Source organism: Micropterus salmoides, unplaced genomic scaffold, assembly GCF_014851395.1.
Source record: "Micropterus salmoides isolate LMB-PRFRI ecotype aquatic unplaced genomic scaffold, ASM1485139v1 Ms_hic_scaffold_7, whole genome shotgun sequence".
NCBI classification, from domain to species: Eukaryota; Metazoa; Chordata; class Actinopteri; order Centrarchiformes; family Centrarchidae; genus Micropterus; species Micropterus salmoides.
In genome coordinates this window covers 1,116,377-1,135,342 of record NW_024044459.1, presented here as the reverse complement: position 1 = coordinate 1,135,342, position 18,966 = coordinate 1,116,377, and the positions used below count along the sequence as shown (strand labels likewise).

The following is an 18,966-nucleotide window of genomic DNA, read 5'->3' as shown; positions in this document are numbered from 1 at the left end:
ATTAATTGATTATTATCTCTAAGGACTACCATCAGCACTTTTTCCTCAAATAAGTCAACTTTTGTCCCCTACCTAATTGCCTAAGAATACTATGTGGCAGATGAAAAGGCTACTTGAGAGTTACCTTAAAAAATGGCTGAGTCTTCGATCGCTGTGACACTAAATATTCCTCTTTACTTTACTGCAGCATCCTGCTTTCACCTTTCAGTTGACTTCCCTTATTTTTATGTTGTTCTTTGTTCTTTGGTCCTAACACAGCTAGCCCAGGGGGAAAAAGCTGTTGTGTGGGTTCTGTCACTGGCCTGTGTGCAGTATTCATTTAAGTAAATGGTCTTGTGTTTTTATATTTCATGTTTTCACAGCAATAATAATGATAGTTATAAAAAGTAATATAAGTATATTTTTATATTTATTTAATTTATTTTTGTTCTGCTCATTTCCACATTTCAGCCAATCTTAAATTAAGTAGGTGTTGGTAGCCAGAACATCAAAATGTCTTGCATTCTAATTTTCTTTTTCCTAGACATGTCCTCTTTTTTGGGACCTTAAAAATTTGTCCAGCTGGGATTTCTAAATCGCCCAAAATGTCCAGGACTTGGCTTTTGCTTTCTACAGTTGGCATTCACTGTGTGAGTTTTTGCATTGCTTTGACCAGTACCGGCACCACGGACGTCACTAGCCCCCAGGGTATGCATAACTTGCGCTTACTGTATTAAAAATACACTTATGTCAACAACCAGTGAAGAAGCCAAGATGTTAACAAATAAAAAGCGACAGACATATTCTGTTCTTCCATTTCTCCTCTGAACAAAAAGCTGCATGGGGGGATTCACTTAGGCCAGACTGAGTTCTTCTGTAGGCTGTGACTTAAATGCTAACCAGCTGCTCATGTAAATGTGTGATGAAGTAATACCATGTCTAATTCCTCTCTCCCTTAGAAAAGTTGCAGGTCCAAATTTAATTACACTAGTTACTGCACTGTGGATTGGTTCGATCAGAGTGTGATTTTGCACTGTAGTTTTGCTTGCATACAAACAAGCTGTTGATAAGGATCCTAATTAAAGTGGCTACTGTAACTCCGGTTGCCCCGACCTTTCTGTGTGGAGTTTGCATGTTCTCCCCGTAGCGTTGTAGTACTCGAGACCGGTCTTAAGACCACGTATTGATGGTCTTGTCTCGGACTCGACCGCATTTGCACTCGGACATTGAGGACTTGGGATTTTATTTCAAGACCATAACTTTGGGAATATCAACAAATTGCTTTGGCATTGTCTGATTTATTTGTTAACATCCTAACTTTGATTGGATGTAAAACGTATTTCTTCAAATGCAATAACCCTAATTAAAAATGTGTTGTTACTGTTAAAGGAGCATTGAATAAAGATGCTTACGTTAATTTCAGATCTTAGTGTTTGTATGTGGGTGTTTTCATAGGCACCTCTCAATTTTAGAGGTACCTATGATGTCATCCCACATTTTATCGTGCGTCATGCAATGTGGGGAACTGGTCTTGGTCTTGACTCGGTCTCGTCCTCCCTCGGTCTTGGTCACAACTTGGTCTCAGCCCCTAAAAGTCTTGGTCTTGTCTCAGTCTCGATAAACTGGTCTTCCTCCCACCATCCAAAGACAAGACAGCCTAGGTTAATTGGTTTCTCTAAAATTGTCCTTAGGTGTGAGTGGTTGTCTGTCTATGTGTGGCCCTGTGATGGACTGGCGACCACCAGCGCTTGACGATGGATGGATATCTGTGGGTATATGCTCATGTATAGCCTAGCCATTTTAAGGTACAAAAAGGTACATTTTCACATACGAGGAATTTGCCTTGGTATAAATTGGTGCTTACAGTACACATGAACATAAATAGAAACATAAATATATAAAAAGTAAGGAGATAAAAGCTGAGACTTTTTCTTGCAGCCTGGATGGCTCATTAAAAAAGGTTGACGGGGTGCTACAGCAAACGTTTGAAATGATGAACTCGTTCTGAATGAATGGTTATGATTTTTGACAAGTTAGCACTAAGCAATAACAAATTAGTGACTAAACACCCTGTAGAGCACTTGTCTTAAAAAGGATTTAATGAATGAGAACAATGTACATAATGAAGAAAACTATTTTATTTGAGTTGAATTCTTGAATATCAATTAGCTTTTGAAATGTTACAAATAGGCCTGCTATAAACAATCTGTAGGCAGACATAGGCCAAATAAAGTGTAACCCATAAATATATTAGTATTATGCTAACATTAAACTTTTCATTTATTGTTATAATATTACACTAATACAGAAAGTTATACTAGTTACTCCCCAAGGTGGATAGTGCCTCTGCAGTGGACACATGCAGATTTAGCCAGAGCAGGATGCCATTGAACAAATCTTTGCTTCTTTTGACGTTCTACAAAAATGATAATAATAAATAATAATTTACAATTTTCACACATTTCACCTATATTAAAATTTTTGCTTTCTGACCAAGCTGTAAATGCAATAACATCAGCCTCGGCTGTACTTTGTGTTTAGTGCTAATTAGAAAATGTTAGCATGCTAACACACTAACTGAGTAAGCTGGTGAACATGGTAAACATTATTGATGCTAAACTACAATAATTTAGTATAACCAAAAATGCTAAGGATGAAATAGCTAATTCTGAGAGAAAGTCCATTAAAATGGTAATTGGTTTGTATTTGTATAGTGCCTTTCTTTGATACCACTCAAACAGCTTTACACTACATCACATTGACTCATTCACACACATTCAGACTGCCAGAGGTGCCAAATGCACATCAGAACATAAATAACATTCATACACATCCATACACTGATGGCACAGCCACCAGAAGCAGTTTGGGGTTCACTGTCTTGCCCAAGGACACCTCAGCACATGGACAACCACTCTACCCGCTGAGCCACAGCCGCCACGATTAAAAGTCTTAAAAGCGTCTCTAAATGAAAGTTTCTGACCTCTCAACCACAGACAGAGTAGGGAAGTTTGTTTCTTTAAAATCGACTCACAAATACATAGTTTCATTTATTAAAAGGGCTCAGTGTTTTCAGAAAAGAGCTGCCCACTGCAGGTTTTGTCAAACATTACTCAGGAGATAATTGTGCATTTGACAGGAACTATTTCAGTGGCTGATGGATCCACACGTGGTGCTCTGGTAAGTATTTGGGGCAACAGCACGGTGTTGTTGTCAACGTCGGACTGAGTCAGAATAAACGGCTATGTGTGTGTGTGTGTGTGTGTGTGTGTGTGTGTTAATTTGCCTGATATCAGACAGAATTGTCAACACACAATTTACACTATAACACTATAATTGAGTTCTGTGTGTGAACTCAGTTTATTATGGTCTTGTGTCTTTTCATGGGATGAAAAGGAGAAATAAATAGAATATCACCAGACCTAAAATGTAGGCTGGTCTGGGCCAAATAAACTTAGGCCCTGAATCTTCATAAGCTGGTGATGTTTAACAGTCTGTGTGTAGAACAGACGTAGATGTTGGTTTCGCCGTGACACTGCATTAATTGTAATTTCATGGGTTAAAAGAGCAGAGTCGATGAGGAGGAGAAATTCTCATCTCATTATCGGCTCGGAGGTGCAAAGTGAACGCATCAGCGATGAAGCCAAGCATAAAGATGATTACTGCACTTCTAAAGCTCCTGATGTTCCACATTGTTCCAATTACAAACTCCTCCTCTCTTAACAGCTGAGGGAATAGCTGAAGACTGTGCAAAGTGGATTTCTTCCACCTTGTCCACCATTGCTCATTGTCATAATGATACATGGCCTGATGAGATAGTTTGTGCTGACAAAAGGCCTCCATCCTCAGTCTTTTATTCCTTATATCTCTTTCAGGGAATCAGAGAGACGAATACATCACCCTCCGTATTGAAAGCACACAAATCTTGTTTTAAGAGACTTGTCTCCCTCTGATTCTGTTAGACAAAGGCTGAGGGTTTTATTTATTACCTCAATCCTTGTTTGGTTGGCTATTGTGTCTTCACCAAAATAATAGTTTTATAGATCAGCACAGATACACATTATAATCAGTGGTAATAAAGATAATGCTTGAGGGGGAGGGTGGAGGCTGAGGATCTCTAGTGCTGGTTTTGTTTTGTATCACACTGTTTTACTAGAGAACTTCATTCTGCCAGACATTAACTGCAGTTTAGAAATATCTTAAGAAAACCGTGAATGTTTTTGCGTATCATTTTCTCAATTTTACATGCAAACAAAACATTTATCTGTTTTAGTCACAATTCAGGCTTTCAGTTTTTAGTTAAAGGTTGGCTCAATTTGAAGCTACAGTTAACTTAAAATGATTTGGTTAAAGTTTTGTTAGTTAAAGATACACTTATTGATTTTGTCGAAGCACCAAATTACGGTCCTTGTCTTAAGTATGTGTATTCCTTAGATGCAACACAAGATGTACAGTGAAGTGTAATTGTGGACATGAAAATGTACAGTATAAAGACAAAAAAAGAGGTATGGCACAGAGGGTGTTCTTCACTGCAGCCCCTTCTTACTAAAACTTGCTTGAATTTACCTTACCTTAAATTAAACTTACTTAAACCATTTGCAAAAGAAGAACATGCACATCAGTGCATGGGATAGGTAGAGTAAGGCTAGGCCATATAACAATAATTATTGCGATATAATTTTCCTCAATAACAATATAACAAATTTTCTGTATCACAAATGGATCAGCACTTCATTTTTCTATTAAGATATTTATTTTGTTGAGGAAAAAGCACTGAATAAAGATTTTACATGATGTTACTGATGCATATTTGTTGAAAAAAAGATTTTATCATAACTGTTTCAAATGTTCTACCAGTTTGGCAAGTGTTTGTCATGTTTTGATCATAAAGAACAGCTTAAAACCAGAATTAACCATCTGGTTTCTTCAACTTTCACTAAGGAGCAAAAATCAGCCTTTAAACTTAAAGGAAATTTACTGATATTGACTGAAATTTTTTATTGTGATGACATTTTTGGCCATGTCACCCAGGCCTAATTTGTGTTTTGGATCTCTAGCTTGAGCTTGAGCAGGATCAAAGTTCACAGTCCTAATGGTATGGGGAAGAGACCTTTCTGAGTCTTTGATAGTTTTGAGACAGCGAAGAAGTTTGTCACTTGGCAGTCCACTGATTGGTTTCCATTTAGGTTAGGTGTGGTACGGGTCCTTGATAATCTGTTGTGCTCTGGCTCTGTGCCACTTTGTGTACAATCCAAGAGAGTAATGAGGGCTGCACTGATGTTGCAATACTCTCTGCAGGGCTTTGTGGTCCTGACCGGTGCTGCTGTCATACTAGGCAGTGATTATTTCTGCCAGGAAGCTTTCAGCAGCAATTAATTTTTATTTATATTGCGCCAATTCATAACAAAAGTTAGCTTATTTTTCTTTTCTCATAGAGCAGGTCTAGACCGTACTACTGTCATATTATTTACAGAGACCACAGAGTTTCTACAATAAGCAAGCAGTTGGTGACAGAGGCAAGGAAAAACATCCTTTTAAGAGGCGGAAACCTCGAGCAGAACCCAGACTCATGTTGGGTGGCCATCTGCCTCAAACTGTTGGTGTGAGCGAGAGAGACTGTAGTTGCACCATAGTCTTCCTCAGCACAGAATATAGTATATTGTCATTTATGTCATGTAAATGTACTGACAAAAAGATCGCAATTATTTTACATGATGAGATCAGATTCATCATGTGGTGCTTCATTTCTTTAGACCTTCTCACAAACCTCGGGCCTGTTGTGAAAGTTCATTCATTACCTACAGAAATCATTTTTTGTCTAAATCAAGCGTCTCCTGCATTTTCTTTTCCAGAGAGCGTTGTCAAGGCACTTCAGTTTCAGACTTACTGCTGCTGTTTTCTTGTGAGGAGAGCGGAACATCAATCTTTTGTTTTAATAGTGTCTCATTCGTTCTCATGCCAGCACCGCGAAATGAAGCCGTAATTACTGGCCGTAATTGATGTGGTTTTACCACCTCAGACGATACTTCAGAGCCCCCACCACTGTAAAGGCCCACTGCTGTTGTTTGCACTATATTTCTGTAGCTATTGATCGCTATTATGGTAAATCCGATGGGCACAATGGAACTCTATCAGCAAAATGCAGGTTAATTATCTCAGGGTCAACCACTTTGGAATCTTCACAAAGAGCTGGCCGTTCAGTCTTTATTGCCTAACATTAAATTACAAATACAAATTATTATCTGAGCCCCATTATTTTACTAATAAGGGCTGCTCCCTTATTGTTGGCAGTCATAAATAGAAGCTGACCTCCTATTTTTCACAAATTGTATTTGCGAAGTTTTAAACAAGTTAACACTAATTTATATGCGGTTCAGTTGTTATTTTTTTCACATCTTTTTACTTTTTCCAATATGTATATTTTGAGGACAGTGCATTTGGAACAGATTTAAAGTTTGTTGTCTTACATAATTAAATGAGATGAAAATGTTTTGTCACTACATATTTGCACATGTTCAAAGTTTTTGTCCAGAGATTAGTTCATCACCTCATCGAAATAACACATATCTAATTATTTAACAGTTTCCAGTGGGTGCACAGATAAGACATTAGAAACTAAGATTTCCTGCTGTTAACAAAGTTGTCAGACATTTGACTAGCTCGAGATAAATTGGCCTTATAAGCAGGTGCAGAAGCCTATTGATGGGAGGAACCAAAGTTAATGGAATTGATTGTGGATATTGTGTTTGCTTTCTGCAGGGACTCCAGTGAATCGGATTCCTATCATGGCCAAGCAGGTGTTGGATCTCTACATGCTCTACAAGCTCGTCACAGAAAAAGGCGGCTTAGTGGAAGTCATCAATAAGAAAATATGGCGTGAGATCACCAAAGGCCTTAACCTCCCTACCTCCATTACCAGTGCAGCTTTCACTCTCCGAACACAGTGAGTCTGAACACAGAGACACCTCAGAGGAGTGATAGCCTTCACTCGCACTGCCCTCCTAACACCAGGCCAGCCACAAGGGTTCCACTTGTGTCCAAGATGATTAAGATACTTTGGTTTTTATACTGTAACTAGTAATTTTTAAGTCAGGTCTCTAAAGGTTACTCTAATTCATCTGCTATGATTAAAATATGGCCATCTCTTTTCTTTAAATGCCTACCAAGGGCTTATTTGATTACACGTGTCCAGGCCGGGTAACAGCACAGTCATCTTTATTTCCTGTGGCGGTGGCATGTGTGGTCTATACTTGCCAGTCCTTGCTGTAATACATGGCAATTATTGTATTCCAGATGGATTGGTATTTAATCTGCAGTCTCAATGTTGTTCGTTTGCACTGTTTGCACAGGATTCCTCACCTCACAGTCTCAGCTATTAACAGTAAAGTGTAGAAAACATTATTATTAATCATTATTTTTTGATGAAATATATATTATAAAATAAAAATATTTTAACCTTGCATCTTCTAAGAGATACCAAAGCTTCTGGATCTAAAGAAAACACCTGAATGATAATGCATTTTTGGCAATACCCAAAGGGGTTTTATATGCCCAAAAGACAGAACATTTGTATAAACCCTTTAGAGCTGTTACTTCCGATCAGCGAGATAGTTGCAAAAGGTTTTTTCCATATATATTGTTTTGGAATCTAGTCACTGTATTGCTCTGTAGTTAAAAACAGTATTCTACACTTTTTTCAGAAATAAATAATCCATTGATGAGCATGTGCAGCAGCCAACATGTGATTAAGATGCCCCCAGAAAGATACAAGAACTTTTTACAGCGTTATTTCAAAATCAACTATATTGTTACTCGTTTGTAATTATCTTAACACAACAACAAGACACAGAAGCATATTTTCATGAGTCACAGTGTAGACACACGGAAAGTCACAGCTCAGGCTGCTCTGACAGTGCACACAATAGCGTGGCTCAGGAGGAACACATTGGGCCTTTCCGAAACTGGACCCTCCCTTCTCCCACTCCTTTGGCTGGGCTGGGGGGCTGTCGGCGCCGGTTCTTCCACGTTCTCGCTCCCTGGGCTTCCGGGCACGGCTCTCTGCTGTTCTCCCTTGGGGCCGGTGCAGTGCTGTTGTGGCGTCCCACTCTCACTAACAAGTACAACCTGTGACAGGCTTATTTACACACACACACAGACATTCTCAGACACACAGATAAAGACCCCCACCCCCCCGCACACAGACCTTTTTATATACAGTCTATGACACAGACACATAGACACACATTCAAACAAATTTACATTGTCCATGGTTGTCAACAGGTAGTTGCATTATTCTTCATACATGTCAATAAGTTATTTATTTAAATTAATTGTTGTTATTTCCCCTCTTATGGCTGTGCTGTGTTGTTTATTGGTTTATTAATGTTGAAGAATTAATCACGAATCCAGAAATTTGCTTCAGTATCCTATTTTTCCTATTTCTAAACAAATTCCTAAAATTTCAGTTTCAATTTCTCAATTGTTTACACGGTAAAATAGGTGAATTTCTCAAAACATATTGTACAAACAGCACACCTGCAAAAGCATGTAACTTGCTCAAAATCCTTAGTCTATGTCTCAAAAATAAATCTTTATATCAGTGAACATGTCAGTGGCATCAGAATGACAAGTCCTTGTGTAATTATTTATGAACAAGATAATCAAAATATTTAGCCATGTTGGAAGTATTTTCTGATGTAAACTATGGCTAAAGTTTAGATGACAATGGTTGAAAATGCACAAGAATGCACTTTTTCTGTATGCTTGTATCAGTTTCAACAGTATAAAGTTATACATTGCAAAAGATTGGACAAGATTCACATTTGCACCTTTACTGTTTTTACTGTAATTTGTTGACAGAGGATCATTGTGATGCAGAAAAGAGAACCACGAGACTGTTTTACAACACTGCAACGGAAAAAATACTGTCAGAATGTAAACATCGCTTAGGCTGACGTTATCTGTCAGGGCACAGATTCTTATGCACAACACTACGGATATCTTCATCACTTTAGGATACATTTACAAAAAAAAAAGTTGAATACACGTGTAGAAAATTTGCTTGGCAGATTACAGTTTTTCTCAATTGCTAACAGGCATTGGTCAAAACTGAAGCCACTTTTTCAAAACTCTTCATACAGCCTGTCTCTCACCTCCAAAACTCGCTCACGTCACCAAAACACTAAATACATGTCAAGATGCATATTGGTAATGCAGACTGTATGAAGAGTTTTGAAAAAGTGGCTTCAGTTTTGACCGATGCTTGTTAGCAAATGAGAAAAACTGTAAAACTCTCTTGTTACAGCAAAATCTGTCTGACTATCCCAGGCTGCTGGGCAGGACAGGTAAAACAAATGAAAATAAACTTTCAGATGCTCTTCCCTCTCCCTAGTGGAAATAGGATCTGATGCAACTGTTCGTCTTTTTTATACACTTAAACATATAATAACATGATTGCACACACTGAAATTCAAACCTGCATTGGCAGAGAGTTAAACAAGCGTGTTACCACTGCGCTGTCACTCATCATACTATCATACATGTATCACACAAATAACAGTTGTATTGTCTAACAGAAAAAAAACATTTTTTTATTAAATACAATATAACAATATAGAAATGATTTGGAATTTGAAAATCCTCCATGTTTACAGGCATAGTCATGCAGAACTCACATTTGAAAGAGGGGTCCCCCATCGTACATGAAACTGATGTCTGAATGCAGGACTTTTTCTGTGAGAGCCACACAGTATGAATATATGCACCCTAAATACCAGTACATGACACCCCAAATATACATCATACCCAAAATATGCTGCTAAAGGCAAGTGCCTGTTTTTAGGGTGAGTTCAAGTTCAAAGAAATACTGAAAGCCAGCCCACATCATGTTCTAGCACAGAGTGCATGGTAATATTGCACAGCAAAAGTTACATTTTTGGAGACAGAAGATCCATTTCAATTATGGTCAATTGCTATTTTCTTAGGGTGCTTTCACACCTGGATCGATTTGTTTTGTTCCGGAACAGATACTTTGTTCCGAATCAATTTAATATGTCACTTGTGTTGTAAAGCGGTCTAAACAAGCCGAGCAAAGCCTGCACGGACGGTTCCATGTAGGCCCAAAAATGACGTCAAACCCCTGTGACATCGCGAGAGATGTAACCGTATTGCTTAGATTATAAACTTAAAATATAAAAATAAAATTAAAAGTGAATCTAAAACAACTATTCGGCCATCAGTGCCGCTGCGTTGGTGTTTGGCAGGTGGGCTGATTAAACAGTGACGACCCGGGTCAGACAAACACACTGAGCCAAGAAACTTTATGTTGGCGCAGCTATGCAGCTACCACAATTACGGTGTTTCTGCAGTTGTTCTACGTCATTAAACCACGGTTATGCTGCGCGATCATGCGCAGTAGACGCTGGTGCCAACAGGAAGTAACCCTGTAGTAGTATTTTATTGATCCGAAACTGGCTTCATTGCTCTCCTTTCAAATCAGCGGGGTGGCTTCGTCCAGTAATATACTGGCTATGCCTCTTCTAGGCGATCTCGGCTCGGTTGTTTTGTTCAGAGTGCGATTGCTGTGTTCACATATTACCAAACGAACCGGGCCAAAAGGGAAACGCCCCCTTTTTTACGGAACAACGTCTCCAATCGATCCAGGTGTGAAAGCACCCTAACATTAGTAATTGTTAGCTTCACAGCAAACAGTTCTGCAGATTATGTCCATTTGACATCTTATATAGGTATATCCAAGACAACATCAACACCTGGAATTCCAGCCAAGACCAGCTCTGTGCAGAATTGAAATTTATTTTCAAGACTAGATTTGAATGTTAGGGATGTTCATGACAGACTCTCTATTTAACATCCAGCAAAGAACACAGAGAGAGATTTGTAACAGCATCAATATTCAGACTTTAAAAGACCACATTATGTATCATTGATTGTTCATGACAGACATATTGTTTTGCTGTGTTTTGGTGGACGTTCAGTGCAGGGTCAAAATTTAGACATGTGGTCAGACCTTTCTGAAGGAAAATGTCCCTACACTATATATATGTTTATAGGTTTATTCATTGGTAATATTTGATGGAGTTAACATGCTGAAGCCATAGCCTGTCCATGGGTCATCATGTTTACATGTACTATAGTAATCTAGTTACTACAGGGCATGTAAATCCATGCAGCATGTCAGTAATCAGACTTCTCCCCTTCCCCCGACCTTATTTTGGAAGCCTGGCTTCTTTGTGTTAGTTTCTGTTTCAGTAAGACTTTGGGTCAAATCATTTGAAATACAAGGACACATCAGTCTGTGTAATGATCTCTCCTTTCATCCTAACACTCCCCTCTTGCTCTCCCTTGTTGCAGCCATCAAAATGTTTTCAAAAGTACCTGCAGATCCTATTTGTGATTAAAGGGATCTAAAATACAGCATTTAGTATCATTGGTAAATAGTTTTCAAAACTATTTAATGTTTTCAGGGAAACACATGAAAGGATTTAATAGTAAATGTAAGGAGTTTGAATGGTCATGTTTTCATTACGGGACAGTTATTTAAATCCTACTCCCACCCTGCAAAAATAGATTGATGATTGATTGACAACCTGTGATGACGTGACATAGTGAAAAGTAAATCATTGCATTCTTATTCTTCTCTGCAGGTATATGAAGTACCTCTACCCGTATGAATGTGAAAAGCGGGGACTAAGCTCCCCGGGTGAGCTTCAGGCAGCTATCGACAGCAACCGGCGGGAAGGCCGTCGGCAGAGCTACGGCTCGGCCATCTTCAACTACTCTCCTGTAGGCACCCCCACCCTCCTGTCCTCACCAAAAATACAGATGTCCCACCTATCTATGCCCACTCACAACAGTGGCCATATCTCCCAGGTGCCTGTGATAAAGAAAGGTAACTTAAAACGACACAAGATGTATAAGACAATACACAAAGGCTCAAAGATTAAGATACTGTGTATGAAACACTTCCTGCACAGATGTTTCACATTATAAGCCTTTAAGTGTTTCAACTGGTATAATATCTCCTTCATGCTAGGCTTTTAATGTGAAAAAGAATCAAGTTTCACTTACAGCAAAACAGCCAAGTAGAAGCAATTGGAAGTAAATAGTGAATAAAAATAGCAGATCTGTTTAAAAGAAAACTTAGAAGAAGAGCGACAGAGTGATGAGTATGACATGACTTGTTGATGTAGTAATGGAATGATACTTGAATGAATTTACCATGCCATTATTTTGTGCCAATTTTTGAAAACTGACATTTATGAGAACATACGACAAGCATGGCTGGTTACTACTAGAGGAAATTAAGGATACTTTTGAAATGAGGGCGACCCTTTAACAAACATCTTATATGAACTTTGAATGACAAATGTACCTTTTCACAAACCAAAATCTGGCACACAAGCATGCAGTTGTTCTGATGAAACATAGTTCTGTGGAGAAGTATAATAAAAGGGAAGAGTTTTATTTTGGTCATGATGCAATCAGCAAGCCAGATCCTAAATAAACAAGTCTTTTTCTGTCACTCTGAAGGGTGATTCACAGAAAAAATTGCACGTGATGCATTATACAGATCACAGCATCTCTGAGAAATGGTTGCAAGATTAGTTGGGCACTTTAGAAGAAGTCAAAAATTGATTTCACAATAGTTGCCCCATTTCTCATACTCATGCAACTTGTGGGCAGTATGGTCATTCCTCCAGAAGAGGAAACATCTTGCAGGACTTCCACATGTCAGTGCTGTCACTAATGCATGACACTAATGCACCACAGAGAGCATGGGAGCTCTTTGATTACCAGTTCTCAAGGAAAAAATGATTTGTGTATCGTGCCATGGAGACATCAACTATGTCTAAATGCACCTGCTGTATGTTGTAAGTGTAGTTAATCTGCAAGGCAAATGTTTAAATAAGACCCATTGTTTCAATGAACACATTGTAGAATAGAAATCTGCATCATGCATCATGTGATTTACTGATGGGTTAGCATTTGTGCTTCGTCTCATCGCCAGCCCCATGTCTGCCTTTGTTGGTCACGATAGGGTCCAAGGTGGAGTAAGCAACATCACAAGAATGATTTTTTAAATAATATTATTACCACTACCATTACTATTGCTTACATCTCTATGTGGAATTTGATTGTGCTAGAGTGTGTTCTCTCTCCTCCTGCTCTGCCTCTTTCTATCTCCCTCTGTCTTCCCTCAACCAGTCAAGGCAGTTGGTCTCCCACCCTGAATCTAAGTCCTGCTCTAGGTTTCTGCCTGTTGAAGGGAGTTTTTTCTTGCCACTGAAGCCAAGTACTTGCTCATTCAGGGAATTGTTGGGTCTCAATAATCAATAATAAGAGTACGGTCCAGACCTGCTCTATAGGAAAAGTGCAATGAGATAACATGGCATTATATACATAACATTGAATTGAGCTGAATTAAATTAATGTTAGTGTTTATCCTAGCAAAGATTTACAAAGCATGTGTTAACATGTGATAATATACACCACAAGACAATTCAAATTTGTGAACATTAGAAATTTGTCATACTGTTTAAAGCGGGGGAGCTCTTTTATGTCTGGGTGTACAGGGCGATAGGCAATGATTGTACATCAGTGACACAATACTCATTACAATGTTAATACTTTGATTTGTCAGTAATTAAAATTTCTAGATTGGCATAAAAGACACTGTCTGGTTATTTGAAAAGTCTCTGAATTGATTTTCAGATAATTTACTGTATCTCAAGAATGTGATATTTAATTACATAAACTGGATTTGGATTTTATTTATTTATTTTATTGGTATTTCATTAAAAACAGATATCAGCAAGGATTGTGAGCTTCATATTGTAACTCTTACAATATGATAACAAAAACACTGTTGGTTTGATTGCAACGCAACTAATATGGAAGATTTTAAACGTGCCAGAGACAGTGTTAAGCACCCTACCAGAAAGCAAAAATGTCAGAATGTGTAAATTGAATCTTCTTGACAAGATGTGAAAGAGCAGCACTGTGTCCATCACCTGCAGAAACGTGCTGTAGCAAAACATTGATGTGACATGCATTATGAAAGAGATATAGATTTAAAATATTCACAGGAACAAGTGCAATTCCTGTGAATTCTTTCATAATACATGTCACATTTGTGCTGTCACATCCGTCCTATTGAGATGACTTTAGACATTTGTAAGCATGCAGATTTGTGTTTAGAGACAGACAGCACCTTTTTAATAGTCTTGTTCTCTTCAGAAGAACCCATGATGGCCAGCTGCCTGCCCAGCCGATTGGCCCTCCCTATGTCACCCAGCGGCCATCGCGCAGCAGCAGTGGCTGCCCAGGCAGCGGCAGCTCAGGCGGCAGCCGTCCAGGCGGCAGCCGTCCAGGCGGCAGCCCTGGAGCAGCTCAGAGAGAAGCTGGAGAGCGGTGAACCACCAGAGAAGAAAATGATGATGGTGGCAGAGGAGCAGCAGAGGATCATGCAGCACACCCTGCAGCAGAACCTGCTGGCAATGGCCACCCAGCTGCCTCTCAACATCAAACTCAACAACAGAGGTTTGAGTACACTCAGTTGAGTGTTTAGATGTCCTCTCTGTGTTCTCTGGGGCTTTATCATATTCATGAATTCTATAGTATCAAGAGGGGTAGCCAGGATTTTAGAAATACTGAGATCATGAGTAAAATATTTCCACCTTAACCCCTCTGAGAAATGTCTTGTCTCTTTATGTGTAATTGTAGAATGTAATCTTCTACCTTGGTTGTTAAAACCACCAAATAACCCAACCAGTCTCTAAATAGGGACTATATCGTCCGTTTGAGAAATGTTTGCCAAAAACTACAGTGACCAGCTTTTAAAAGATTTACATCTCCAGTGGGAGCCAGTGGGCTGAGGGCCACAGACTGGGCAGGAAGTTAGAAAGTAGGGACAGGTTTTGGTCTTTTCATGGGATTTGTTAAAATCTAAAATAATGGCCCCTAAAATCATTGTTGTAACATTTACTCATTGAAAGTTATGCTTTTACTAGATGTGCATCTAATATAACCCAGTGATGCCTAAGATGAAATATACCCCATTCAGTTTTTGTGGAAACACTCAGCCAGTGTAAGCCTGATTTTAATGTATAATTTAAAAGTGGGTGTTACTATAATGTTGAGTTTGTTGCTGCCTCCTATCAGACTTAAATGACTGTGTCTACTGCAGTGGGCAGCGTGTCAGAAACAGCTAATGGCCCAGAGAGGCTGTCTGAGTTCCAGCTGTGAAACGCCTAAACCACTAATGTGCACATAGTTCATCATATAACATGTGTCATTTGAAGCTCAGCTCCATAGCTGTTATGAAGAAATAGTTCCTCATGACCACAGACAGAGGCCAGCTTGTCATGAGTAAAAATGCTGTCTGGCTGGGCTTTGGCTGCAGCCAGCACAGCTCATGACAAGCCATAAGTCGCATATGACTTAATGATAGAGGCTAAAGGAAGAATAAGGGGCCTATCTGCTCAAGTGTGATATCATTTCTGTCTGCATCACTGCCTCTCTCATATTAGTCATAATAGCAGGCTTTGCACTTGATACGTGATGGAAAAATGAGTGAGAATCTTTCCCAGGTTAATTCCCACACTGGCCCTCACATATAAACACTGTCATTTAAAGATTACATTCAAACACCATTATTTGTCTCCACCTAGATGGTTTGATATCACTGCAGCTCTCTGACAGTGCTCTGTGTGTAGTGTTGGCCCGTTTTCTCAAGACATTTCTGTGATTTCAGAACCGATCACATTTATTTTGCCAAGTTTTCCAACTTTGTGCTGTTATAGAATTCATCCATAACTGACATGTACAAATGGCTGTAACATCTTTTGACAGTTCTTTCTCCCCAGAACTCTGTAATAAAGCTCTCCTTATCCTGTCACTCTCTGAATTATCACCAATACTCCACCGGGGCGCTCCTCTTGCTTCTTCTGTTCCCTTTCTAAATACTCATATTGAGTTTTTCTCTCTCTCGTTCTCTGCCTCCTCTCTTGACAGATGATAGACAAGAGACCGCATTGAACCTGTCTACCAACGGCATTAGCAGCATCAACATGTCAATAGAAATAAATGGAGTTGTCTACACAGGTAAATAGAGGGGCCGTTTGCTGATGTAATTGCAGGCAGGAAATTCAATAAGTTATAGCAGCACCCTGGTGCTTAGTCCTCTACGCAATTTGATGTCTTTGCTATAAAATCCATCGTAATGAAGTGGCAGTCCAATAGAGTTAAAAAAGTTAAATATCTTAAAATTGGGCCTGTGGATTCGAGGTCGATGGGGCTTATTGTCTTATGTGCCTGCCTAGAGAGAGAGAGAGAGTGTATGTGTGTGTGTGTGTGTGTGTGTGTGTGTGTGTGTGTGTGTGTGTGTGTGTGTGTGTGTGTGTGTGTGTAAATGGAGGTAGCTTGTGTCTTGAGGTAATTACTGCCTCTCTGCTTTAACATAGGCCTTTCATGTCAGGGTATAAGCCTGGTGGCCGTCACATCATATCTGAGCCCTCTCTCTGAGAGCCAGTGTTCAAAAGCCACAGAGTTGACTTGATGCAGCTCATCCTGTCACAAGCTGACACTCACATTAATCTGTCTTTATGTTTGGCTCTGCAATGAGTATGCTGAAATACAACAGTCACTGCTGAGGATGGCTGTTGTCTGTCTTTTTATTAGCTACAGTGTATAATCATGCAGGTCCTCAAGGTCTGACATTCTAAGGAACAAAAGTAATTTACTGGTTCTAATTTTACATTTAACATTTAAATGGTTTCATTTATTTGTCTTTCTGCCAGAAATATTCCCATTCTTCAGCAGCAGAATCAGAAGTTTGGATAATTGATTGTTAAACTTATACAAAGCCAACACAGTCATGTCAAGTCAGTTTTACTTATATGGCCATTATTACAAATTTGGATCAAACTGTACTCTGCACAACATGTGACAAAAGGTAGAGCAGTAGTAAAACTACTGCCATCTGGCAGTCACACCTGACAATCACTGAATATGTGAAGGTTGTGTGTAAAAGTGAAAACAAGGTGCAATATTTGATTTAAAAAAGCTTTTCTTACTACACTGTATTTAATGGAAATAATGACTGCTTGAAAGGTATGAAAAGGCAATGGTGGGCAGTAGTGTCATGTCATTTGTAGTAAACAGGCTAAAATCCAGAAATACCCTGGCATGGATGCCAGGACAGTGTGGAGTGAGGCTGACTTAGACTTGATGTTTGCTCCTCAGGCGTCCTGTTTGCTAGGCAGTCGGCCATAGCAGCGATGACAGGACACCGTGGGAGACACAGCAACTGTCAGACTCAGGGAAAGACCAGTCCCACACAGTTCCAGCCTTCCTGCTCCTCCTCTTCCTCGTCCTCGTCCTCTTCCTCACTCCACGGGCACAGACACTCCTCCCCCTGAATGTCCACTCCATCAGAGGGGGAGATCCATTCTCTCCTCAAAGACGCCAAGCAGTTGGAGACATGATCATCAGATAAATTCCAGCTGTTTTTTAAGGTGGCTTTCTCTCCATCCACTCGATCAGATTCCTTGTAGGTCAGCTAACAGAAGATTGAAAAGCAGCAAACTTGTATTTACAGACTAAACATTTTGGCAAGAGATCTGCCTGCCCCCCTTATCCCTGCTCCTCCTCCTCTTTGTGTGTTACCATTGTCTTTCACATCCTCAAAGACATCTGTTCAGTGTGGAATCGTTCAAAGGCACGGTCTCCAATCAACTTAAGGTGCAACCTGGATGAAGCCAAACGAAGACTCCCTCTGCACCGATTCAATTAAAAGATGAGGCGGCTGAACAGCTAACCTTAAGCAAGAAATTACAGTTGTTGATGATGTTTGTAGGCTTTGTGACAAACCTCAGAAACTCACTGCTTACAGCTGATACCAAAGACGAAAACAAATCTATGCTAACTCAACGTCCAGCATTTACATTGAGCTTTAGTGCCAACGATCAAACCTGAAGATTATAGCAGGAACACAAACAGACACACATCTGAAGTGGAAATCATCATGTATTCTGTAGAAAGGCTGTCTAGAGAAGTATCATGTCTCAATGATATCAGATCTGATTGGACAGTTAGTTAATAATGTCTCACATATAGCCAACAATGAGTCTAGAAAGAGAGATGTATGTGGATGTCAGTGCAGTAACATTAGTCTCTTCTCTTCAACATTCAGTTCAGTCCACAGAAAATCAGCCTGCTAACTAGCCAGCAGGCCAACTGAACCAAGCAAAAAAGGTTCAAGTTAACACATAGCTCTATCCACTAGTAACAAACAGTGTGTCCCAATCCCATATTGTATACTAATAGTATACATGTATCTATCTGTATGTTATCAGGATCACCTTCACCTGTTATGTGACCCCCAAAAATGGGATGTCACCAATCAGCCCAATTCCCAGACCCTGCCCTAGGTTTGCTCTGTGCCAGTTAGTTTGTATTAATTTTATCACATTTGTTTAAAGATATGCACCATCTGTGCACAATTTCAACTCAAAAATGTATTAAAACTACATTTGATGCACAAGATTGAGCCTTAAAATTGAGTAAAAAGTAGAAGCCTCCATAGGACCCTCAGCATTATGTTTTTGTATTGGGTTTTAGTGATGCATAGTACTGAAGACCATAAAATCAAATGACTCCAAAGCAGCTGACATGGTATAAAAGAAATTGGAGAAAGCATAATTGACAGTACACATAGTCAATTAACCCAAGCTAAACATACCAATAGAAGATTCTAATTTGAAAATCTTATACTTTTTCTAAGAAGTGATGCTACATCCCAAGATAGCGCTTATTCTGTCATAAACGTTATATTCAGATGATGTCACACACACAAAGGTTTTCTAGTCTCTGGTAAGGTTTTACAAATATTACATTTTTATCATGGTTAATTTTTTTTCTTTATACGATGTAATAATTGACCTTTGCAGCATCATTTCAACAGTGTTC

The 18,966-nt window shown here is 39.2% G+C and overlaps 1 protein-coding gene across 2 annotated transcripts in view; it reads left to right on the top strand.

Moving 5' to 3' along the window:
- The window catches only part of arid3c (AT rich interactive domain 3C (BRIGHT-like)), an 89,146-nt gene extending 70,605 nt beyond the window's left edge, over positions 1-18,541 (top strand). Inside the window, exons 4-8 of one of the 2 annotated variants that reach the window (XM_038704565.1) lie at positions 6,739-6,922; positions 11,643-11,887; positions 14,239-14,538; positions 16,012-16,101; positions 17,242-18,541. In XM_038704565.1, coding sequence (XP_038560493.1) covers positions 6,739-6,922; positions 11,643-11,887; positions 14,239-14,538; positions 16,012-16,101; positions 17,242-17,417 — 995 coding nt within the window. In that variant the 3' untranslated portion in view covers positions 17,418-18,541. Of the gene's footprint in view, positions 1-6,738; positions 6,923-11,642; positions 11,888-14,235; positions 14,539-16,011; positions 16,102-17,241 lie in introns of both variants that reach the window. The other variant, XM_038704564.1, reaches the window with a different exon arrangement.
- The last annotated feature ends 425 nt before the right edge of the window (positions 18,542-18,966 follow it).